The sequence below is a fragment of the Galeopterus variegatus genome, unplaced genomic scaffold, assembly GCF_000696425.1.
Source record: "Galeopterus variegatus unplaced genomic scaffold, G_variegatus-3.0.2 Scaffold656, whole genome shotgun sequence".
Taxonomy (NCBI): domain Eukaryota; kingdom Metazoa; phylum Chordata; class Mammalia; order Dermoptera; family Cynocephalidae; genus Galeopterus; species Galeopterus variegatus.
Genome location: NW_007726767.1, coordinates 12,308 through 23,002, shown reverse-complemented (window position 1 = coordinate 23,002; position 10,695 = coordinate 12,308). Strand labels below are relative to the sequence as shown.

Here is a 10,695-nt window from a genome sequence, read left to right as displayed (position 1 = left end):
CAAAAAAAAAAAAAAAAAAAAGAAAGCAGAGTCCAGACAGATGAAGGATGCCCTGTACCTTCTATAGGTAGAAAACGAAAAAGACTGCACCAGAACCCCAGGCATGGGACTCCTATGAGGGTACGGTTGTTTTACAGATATTTATGTGGGGTAAGGCTGAGTACCCCACTAACTTGTCTAATTCTACCTAAGTCCCAGGCAAAAGTATGAAGCCAGGAAAGCCTTTCAAAGCCATGGCCACAAGAAGATGGAAAGATATTCCATGTTCTTGGATTGGAAGAATCAACATAGTGAAAATGNTAATAATCAAATACATTGTATATTGACAAAATAAAAATTTAACGGAAAAAAAAAAAAAAAGCCATGGCCAGCTTTCCTTTATTAGCCGCTTGCCTTCCAAAGTTTGGCTGGCCTCATTAGGAACGTCAGTGCAGGTTGCTGGCTGTGGACCAATGGAGCGTCTGAAGGCTGGGGGCATGTGGGTAGGGTGGTGATGCCCACCCTGCTCAGGGTACCCTGCCCTGTCCTTTATTAGCCGCTTGCCTTCCAAAGTTTGGCTGGCCTCATTAGGAACGTCAGTGCAGGTCGCTGGCTGTGGACCAATGGAGCGTCTGAAGGCTGGGGGCATGTGGGTAGGGTGGTGATGCCCACCCTGCTCAGGGTACCCTGCCCTGCCCCAAGTTCGCAGGAGGGGTCCAGATGGGCAAGGTGGAAAGGGTGGTATCATGGTGGGTCTTCCAACAAAATCTCATACTGGAAGGCAGCTCTCAGGGAGTTGACTGTACCTGAAATACTTACGTTTATGGACATATCTGTCAAAATTAGGGGGGAAGAAATCTAGTGGTTACCTCCAAAAATTCTTGTCCATGAGACATGAGTGTAGTTTTGAAGAGCCTTTTGGGGCAAGGTGTTCTTGCTCTAAGAAAGAGATACCAAGGAGATATGAGAGTACTTCAAAAAGCTCGTGGAAAAATAGAATTAAAAGATAATACAAATCTTTCCATGAACTATTTGAAGACCCTTCGTATAGCCCGCTCTCGTTCCTCTGGATACTGGGTGTGTGCATGTGATGCTGGAATTACTGCAGCCTTGTTACTGTGAGGAGTTGTGGCCTGAGGATGGTATCATGTTGTACCACTATGAATTAACCAACCTGGCGCTGCCCTACCACTGGACTTTATTATGTGAGATTCGTTCATTCATTCGTTCACTCATGCAGTAAATATTAAATGAGAACCAACAAACTATGCATTGCTCGAGGCATTTCAGGGTACTTTAAAGAACAAGCACACAAAGATGGTTGGCTTTGTGGACTTTGTAAATTTGCTTATAATTTCAACCTCTGAGTCAACTTGTTTATTACCTGCAACCAGAACATCTTAAATTACACCCTGCAGACTGCATATTGCCTTCAGAGGTAACTGAAGAGCCTACAATTAAATAGGATAAAAATAATCGAAAGGGCATTTCTTGTTCCTTATCTTTTTTTTGTTCCTTATCTTTTTCTTGTTCCTTGTATCATCTGACTGTCTGCATTTGACACTGTGGACCATTTTTTGCCCGACTAAGCCACAGTCTGTTGCCTTGGCTTTCATAATGCTACATATTTCTGGCTTACTTTCTATTTCTTTGGTTCCTACTCAGTCTTTGAGGGTTCTCACGCTCCCAGACATTTTTTTCTTTAAACTCTCTGAACATTAAATGTTGGGGTTCCATGGAGTTTTCTATCAGGGCCATTACTTACCCTACATTTTCTCTGAGAAATATCAATTTAAATGACTTCAAAACCAAGTACACACTAATGACTCCAAACCATCTGTAGCTCAGTTCTCTCTCTTAAGCTTCACATCTGTATATTTAATGGTCTCCTTAGACATTTGGATATCTCAAACTCGACACGGACAAATCATGACAGTATTTTGTGTCCTAAACTTGATTCTTTTGGGTTCTCAGCTTGGTGAATGGCTTTGTAACAGCTCACACAGTCACCCAAGCCCAAATCCTAAGTATCAGCCCTGCCTACGCCCTTTCCTTCACTCCCCCAAATGTAAGCTGCCACAGGGCCCTCCTGGCCTCATCTCCTATGCTCTCCAATCTGTCCTCTCTCCCCCGCATGTTTCCTACCCTTGTTCCCACCCCCCATCACATCATCTGAATCCCAGCAGCTGTTGGCTAATTGGTCTCCCTGATTTATGCCTGGGTCTCCCTCCACGAGGCTGCAAATCTGATCGTGTAGAAAATCCTCTCAAAGCTCCTCACTGCTCTCAGGATAAGTAACAACAATGAATACAGTGTCCAGCCTGAATGATCGGCCCTGACCCCCCTTACCGTACAGACACGCTGCACACTCTCTCTCACTCCTGACTTGGTGCCTCCAACTGCATGAGTCCTTCAGCTTGTAACAGTCCCCTTACCCGTCCATCTTTTCTAGGATAATTTTACTCATCCCTTAGGCTTCCTGCAAGACATCGCTCCTTCCACGATGCATCCCAATGTCCCCAGGCCTGGGTGGGTGATGTGCCCATGTGCCACCTGAAAATCCTACACTTTTCGCATCGTTACTGCCAAGCTGCCTAACCCATCACCAGGACTGTAAGTTGTGTTAGCCAGGGATGCCTGGCTTGTCCTTCCTAGTGTTCCTGGGTGCCCAGAATGGTGCCTGCAACATAAAAGGTACTCAACAAAGAAACAATAAATGAATAAAATTACTGGGGAATGCTTACTCATTGCTATATCACTACCACTACTAATAATTTCATTAATTCTTTTGTCTCGAGATACTGGTTTACTGAGAGAACAGTGTTGCTTAAGAGACACAATTCTATTTGCTTTATTGTTTAAATCATTTTTCATCTATCTCAATTTGATGCCTTTACATTTTGAAAGGGGAATTTTGTTTAAAAAACCTAAATGAACCAGTCTAGGTAAATCCATTGTATTAAGTGCTTAGGTGCTACACAGATGATTATATGTTGCAGATGCTGAAAGTAAAAACTCTTCATTTTCGCATGGTTACTGCAAATCACAGCTTTCAGAAGATGCCATTTCTAGGTGAGACATCAGAAACAGCTAAAAATGTGACCAAACAGCAGGGCCTGGTAAAGGCTGTGAAAAGCTCTTCCCATAAACGTCAAGACTAAAAGTCTATGCACCTGGGATACCAGATAAACAGCGGGATTTAAGAGAGCTCAAGCCTGTGTTTGCCTTCACTAATATGGAGAATTTTTTATTTTTACTTTTAAAAGAGGATGACCTTTTAATTTAAATATCAGGCTTTTTCTTCTTGAATGCCAGAAGAGGGAAAACGCAGCCTCTGCATGAAAGAGTTGTCCATTCTGGGGAGCTTCTGTTTGTGTTTGGAATTAAACATAAAACCATCCAAAATGCTGCTCTAACCTGATTAAGGAAAGGAAAAAACCAAAAAACCCCCAGACTTCAATGCACTTTATTATTTGCTGTGAAAAGCTATCTCTAATTCCCAGCACACAGTAGAAAGTGGAGTTGCTCGTTGGCACAGCTAGCTCCACTCACCGTTTGCAGGACACACATCCTCCTCATCTCTGTCCCCTCCCCGTGAGACTCTCTCTTCCCCAGGTCTAGGTGGGATGCAGTGGGAATTACCAGGTGAGTGGCAGCAGTTTCATCTATATCACTGCAGGCTGCAGCATTTAGGGTGTGGAATCATCTGACCTGCAGGGACGACATCATTTCATCCGATGGCAGAGAGGTGGTCTTCCCTTCCACCCCTTCCCTCCTGACAAGGGATACGTTCATGTGAATGAAACATACCATCCAATATGACATGGTGAAAAAACTGAGGTTTCATAGGGAAATCCAGAGATGAAAATAACAGCACAATTGCCACTGTTATCTCAATATTCTATAAATACAGCATTATGCTTGTTGTGGAGATCATCTGTGATAACCACTAATAGCAGTATTTATTGAGATCCTCTGACCACCAATATGCAAAGCTTTCCTGTGTTCCTATAAATTCCAGATGAAGGACATTTGGTCTTAGCAGGGGTTTTAAGAGTCCACACTCACTGGCCATGACTTAGGTTAAGTGATGACCTCTTTGGGCTTCAGCTGCTGCATCTCTCCATTGGAAGAATAACAGCAAGTAGGCCAGGTGACTTCTTGAGATCCTTGCTAAGTATGAGAAGTATCATTTTACTGTTTTACTCATGGCCAAACAGTATACTGTCCTTGGTATATTTTGCCTCATAACACTTAAAGACACTATCTGAAAGTAGAGTATTTGGCATCCATATAAATAAATAAATACATAATATAATATTGCCTATTTAAATAACTGGCATTAAAGTTTCACAGACCATAAAATTGAATAAATAAGGAACACCAGTGTTCCTGGTGTTCTGGATTTTGCCAATATAGGTGCATAAACGAAGTCGTGTGACTGTGTAGAAACAGCCTCATATTTCCATCTGTTGCTTTTTCAATAAGCATTTACTGATCATCAGCTCTGTCCCAGGCACTGTTGCAGGTACATGAGCTACATTAGCAAATGAACCAAAGACTCCTGCCCTGCCTGGTGGAGCTTACTTTCAGTCAGGTGAGATAGATAAGAAAAAATGAACGTATTAAATAATTTCTAGAGCATGTTTGAAGGTGATAAGAGATAGAAAAAAGAAGAAAGAAAACAGCTGAGCAAGGTAAGGGGACAAAGAACTTAGGGAAGGGGATGGTAATTTTAAATTTGGTGGTTCTAGCATAAGCTTTGTTGAGAGGGTGACATTTAAGCCAAGACTTCAAAGAGGCGCTAATTATGTAGACATCTGGAGGAAGAGGGTTCTAGAAGAGGGAGTGACTGGTTCAAACCTCAAAGGCTGGAAAGCAGGGCTGGAGTAGGAATTGTTAGGAGGTACGTAGGGAGTTATAGCAAACGTTAGGGATTGGACGGCTGATTGTGTAGGGCTCTGTAGGCCATTGTAGGAACCTGCAAATTCCCTGAGAAAAATGGGGAGCCACTGCAGGCTGCTCTGAGCAGCAGGTGTCATTCTCTGATTTACTGAGAACTGACAGACAGGCCAATGCTATACAGAGGTCTTAATTTAAGAGAACATACTGAGTCAATTTAAAGAACATAAGGGCTTGGGGATTAGGTTACAAGTTGGTTTAAAGTAGTAGAAGAACCAAATTTTAGAATTTGTGTGCCCATGGCCCTGTTTCAGCCACCCAGTCACTTCATTTAGGTTTCTGTGGAAATATCACCACCCCTGAGAGGTCCTCCAGGATTGCATTTACCTAAAATCACAGCCCCTCCCCTGACTTTATCTCCTTACCCCTGCTTGGTTTTTCTTCAGAGTTCTTGTCACCCCTTGACAATATATAATATACTTATTATTCCCTATCTCTGAGAAGGTGCGATTTTGCTCTCTTGGTTATCACTGTAGCTTAACAACTAGACGACTACCTGGCTTAGAGGGAGAACTTGGTACTAATTTGTGGAATGAATGAGTGAATGTTCCAGGAGTCTAGGCGAACTTTAATCAAACTTTGTTCAGTTTGTTTAAATTAAGTTCTAATGAGGCCATGAGATTGGGGAATAAATAAAAATAAGCTATCTGTCAAATTACAGATTTTCCACCATTAGTTGGTGTAACATTTTTACTAGTGAGAGTGTTGATGGTTCATTTTAATGTTTACATTGCATCCTTCACAAAACTATTAAAGCTGTATTGTAGAAAATTTAGAAAATGAGAGAAAAACAATTTATAATTTTATGTCCCCACCACCATCACGACTACCATAATTTAAAAATTTCCTCAAGTGGTTTTCAAAGTTTGCTGCATTTTTACATGGTCTCAATATATCTAAAGATCAAATAATTCTCCCTGATTTTTAAGCTTTTATCTAAAGCTCTTCTGGACCCTAAAATTATGTAAATCTATATGGAAGTTAATTAAAAAATTACAGGCCATTGAATAATTCTGCTCTTTACTTCTAACACATTCCGTTAAATGAAGGATTCCTGTGCTAGCTCCTTTTTCCTCTCAGACCCAAGCTGTCATTTTTCCTGATTTGAATTCACTGACCAGATTGGGATTTTAACCCACTAAGAAACATACAAAAAATTTTGAGAAATGTTAGCACCATCAAGCTTCATAAATTCCAAGTTCACCCTGCCCAAATAGTTACGATCTCAAATTACCATAGTTTATTTTTAGACTTCCTATGAACAAGTGGGGTATCATTAAGCAAAATCAATAACATAAAGAAGATTGGAAGAGAAAAATCTTACCTACTAAAGAGAACAAATTGTTTTCTACCACATTAGCAATATCATGCACACAAACAGTGTAACTGCAGCGTAAACAGAGGCCAGACCTGGAGGGCTGGGCGGGGGTGGATGGGCTGACTCAGTAATTACAAATCGATGCGGCAGCTGTCAGGGACCACACATCTCTGGTGGAAATGATTTTGCTGCCAGGTAACTAGCTAGAGTCATGTGCACTAACACAAGGAGGCCGTGCAAAACGAGGAATTACCAGCCAGGCAATATGGAATGATTGTTCCAAACCTGTGAAATGTATCTTTGAAACTAACATCTTGAAAAAACGATTAATGTCTCCTTGCTATTTGCTGTTCATGAGGTGGTGGCAATAAAATTTTATTTCTTTTGTCCACCCGAATCTCAAGGAGAATGATGGTACAGAAAGGAAAGAATAAACGATAGGAAAATGACTCGTTTAGAGGCTAAAAGGAATGCATGGGGGACGTGTAAAAAGAGAATTGAATTAGGCGCAGGAGCTGGGTTCTCACTGGGCACTGACATTGGTAAGACCATTTTGAGGGGATTGAAGGTCTTTATGCCTTTTTAATTATCAGAGAAAAGGGGACCCTTCCTAATGTCTACCCTTCCTAATTCTTGGGCTGTTGATAGGGTCACCTAGAGTGAGGCGTGTGAAAGGTTTGAAAAATATAAATAATGATGATGATGATGATGATAATCACGTTAACATTTCTTGAAAATTTATAGGATGCCAGCCACTGTTCTAATTTGCATGGGTTACCACATGCAATCTGCATCATAACAGCATCTCCACTTTCAGATAAGGAAACAGAAGCACAGAGAAGTCAAGCAATTTGACTAAAGTTGCACAGCCAGTCAGTAGTGGAGCTGGAATTGAATCCAGGTAATCTGATTCCAGGGCCCATGCTCCTAACTGCTGACGTAGTGCATGTAATATGAGGGTACTTCAAACAGTTCATGGAAAATTGGAATTAAAAGATAATACGAATCATTCCATGAACTTTTTAAGTACCCTTGTGTAAGGTAATGAGATTAATATCTACAGTGAATCTAAATAGATGCTTTTATCAGAAAATCCCACAGCAAACACAAACCAATACACCCACTATGTGCAATGGAGTTTTAATCTTAGTCCCCCTCTTCCTCTCCTCTTCCCATCATCCAAACAGTAAACATTTCTGAGAGTCTAATCTCCATCAGACATTATTCAAGACTCGGGGGATCTAGCAGTAAGCCTCAGAGGTCCCTGCCCTACTGCAGTTTCGTGCTAGTAAGGAAAGTCAGTCAACCAAGCAAATGGAGCAGGCCTTGACAAGTGCAAAGATAAAACAGAAAGCTGTGGTGACAAGTGACAGGTGGTGGGGACTGTTCCTTTCTTCCACAACCACTTATTTTATTTATTTATTTTTTTGTCTTTTGTCTTTTTCCGTGTCCGGCAACGGATCGCAACCCTCAGTGTCGCCCCCGTACCGGACCGGGGACCGGCAACGGGATTGCAACCCTCGGTGTTGCCCCCCGCGCCTCGCTCAGCCAGTGAGCGGGAACCGGTCTATATGTGGGATCCGAACCCTCGGGCGGGAGCGCCGCCGCGCTTCCCAAGCGGCGCACTAGCGCAGTGCGCCACCAGGCCGGCCCCACAACCACTTATTGAGTGTGTGTGTGTGTGTGGCAACTCTGTGCCTGCTGATGAAGAAACAGCTGAGGATGAGGACATCCCCCACTCCTGGGAAACTCCCGACTGCTGGCGTGTCATTGACTAGCCCCAGCCTCAATGGCCCCATGTGTCTTTCCCTATAGAACGAGCCTTTTGCTCTACCAGTCTGATTTCTTTAAGTCAGGAAGCCACTGGGCAATACTTACCTTCACCCAGTTATTAGATGTAATGGAAATAATAAATGCTATAGTAAAAAGTGTTTGCAACTTCAGAAGATTCCTGAAGTTTTACAGTGAGAGATATGAAGTTTAAGAAGAAAGAAGTGGGTGGGGGACAGACTGTTAAGAGTCTGGACAGGTGTTAGCTGTGACAGTAATATTTACTTCAGCATTTGGGTGCTTAGTATATAATATTATACCTGTAGTCAGACATCTTCCATCTCTCTTGAAGACTGACAAGGAGAAAGGAGCTTATGATGAAGTGTGGAGATTTAAGGTCAATACCAGGGAGGGATGGGGGATTGTACAGAAAGCAAGACGTTGGAGGAAAGTGACAAAATTATGGATTCTTTTCCCCTGGAGATCTTAATCAACCAGAGAAGCTATATTCTGGTATGGCCTTACCTACAAGTAGATGGATAAGGTGTTGTACCTCAGGGATTCCCTGGACCCAGGAGGCTCTGATCATTACAGAACGTAGTTTGAAAAAGCTCAACTGCACGCCCCACCTCCAGTATCCCTTGCCACCAGGGCTGGGCAAGAACGGTGCTGCTTCCGACTTGCATTTCAGACTGGCATTTTATGCTAAGGGAAAATACTTCAAAAATACAAAAATAAACTGGGAAGCCCCATGACAAGACTGGATGAGGTGAGACGGACCAGAGGAATAAGGACCAACTTACAAAAGGGTGTCGTCAATGAGAAGTACCACGACCTAGCAGCATGTCCTGTTTTTTTGTGTCAGCACACAAACGAGGCACAGGGACTACAGAAACACAGAAAACTGGCCGCGTCATCAGAATTCCTGGAGCACTTTGACTATCGTGATGGATCTTTAAAGCAGAATATTATATGATTTAATAACCTGGCCTGCCAAATAACACCAGCCTGAAACAATAAGACCTGACACAGACAACTACTATTGACAACTGTAACAAGACTGGAAGTGACAGTCTGTTATATCACTTAAAGCCCTAACAGGGAGAGTGTGTCCTCAGGATGGGAGAGAGAGGAGAGAGAAGAAAGAAGACAGAAGCAGCAGAGAGTGGGCACACATGCAAGTGCAATTTAAGACAGCAAAGCTCTCAGAAAAGGGGAGCAAAGAATACTTGATACACTGCGTAGACCACTGCGTACGTTCGTATTTAAAGAGTAAATCGATAAGCAAAAGACACGCGGCGGTAATCACTAGCAACCACTTGTGGACACATTTACAGAGCATTTGAATCACTGTAAATAATATCCTTTAAAATATTCATGTGCATAGTCCTATATTATAATTTTCTCCACTTCAGTTTCTTCTATTGTGAGGAGACAGACTGCCAAAAACAAACAAAGAAAAACTTGTTAAGGAAATCCTAGACTCTTGTGGATTTTAAGCATTTGTTTTGGGAACCCCTAGTGCCCGAAAGAGCCTAAGCAGTGAAATTCACCCCAGTTGTGTGTGTTCGTGAACCAACAGACTGGCAACCTGCACCTCTCCTCATCCCGGCAGCCGCACCATTTTTCTTAGCATCCTGTGGTTTGATTGCAATGCTGAGAAAGGAGAGCTTCGTTCCCCTCTTCTCATATAATACTGATAGCTTTAGCACTGTCTACTACATGCTCCTTTGCCTCCAGAATTGTCTGGAGTTTTAAAGGTTCAAATCCTATAAAGTGATGCAGAAAATGAAATGCAACTCCAGGAAATATGCACAGAGATCCCATGCACAGCTTGCTGGCCACGGACAGCAGACCAGTCCTCCTTACCTTTATCATAGATTTCCTTCAGGACCCCTCGCTTTATCAACTCCTCCCTGCTTTGCCGCATTGATATTTTCCTTTCCAGGGCTGCAAGCAAAAGACAAACAGAGAAGCAGGTGTGAGCAGGTAACCACACTGTTTGTTAAAAGATACTGGCAGATGATGAGCCCAGTGTTAGCCACGTCCAAGAGGAGGTGGCCAGGTGGGTGCTAGGGAAATACAACTGGATGCAACATAAAACATAAATAGAAGTTACACACGACCGTGCTGTGTGGCATAGACTATGGTAGACTCTTTCATGTCTCAGTGCTTCTCAAACACTTCATGGAAACACTCTTCAAGGCAGAGTGCCAGGGGACCCCAGGGTATGACTTAAAGTTGCCCGTTCCAAGCATGCCATTTCTTTGATGTATTGAGTTGTCTTTAAAAATTAAGATGGACCTCACATAGTATATCTGCTCTAATTTAAACAAGAAAATACCCCCTCCACCACCACCGCCACCAATTTCCAAGTTAAACTGACATTCTTGGAAGAGATTATTTATTTAGTCTATGGCTTTGTCCATTTCCTGGTACTGTACCCACGGAGAATACACAGTTCATTCTGATAAGGATAGAAAGTTGTTATTTAACTTAATCCTTACCCTAATTCTATGAAGTATTATCATTCCCATTTTACAGATGAGGTACCTGAGGCCCAGCAAAATTAACTTGCTCAGAGTCACAGAGCAGTAAGTGAAAGAGCAGAAACAGACTTTAATGCCCTCCCCTCCGCACTTTTCCTCCACGATACCACATTGTTG

At 42.5% G+C, this 10,695-nt stretch overlaps 1 protein-coding gene across 1 annotated transcript in view; it reads right to left on the bottom strand.

The window, feature by feature from the left end:
* The window catches only part of PHACTR1 (phosphatase and actin regulator 1), a gene marked incomplete at its 5' end in the record, with an annotated part of 116,541 nt that extends 106,562 nt beyond the window's left edge, over nucleotides 1-9,979 (bottom strand). Inside the window, one exon of the mRNA XM_008571043.1 lies at nucleotides 9,899-9,979. Within this exon, the coding sequence (XP_008569265.1) occupies nucleotides 9,899-9,979 (81 nt within the window). The remainder of the gene's footprint in view (nucleotides 1-9,898) is intronic.
* Between the last annotated feature and the right edge of the window lie 716 nt (nucleotides 9,980-10,695).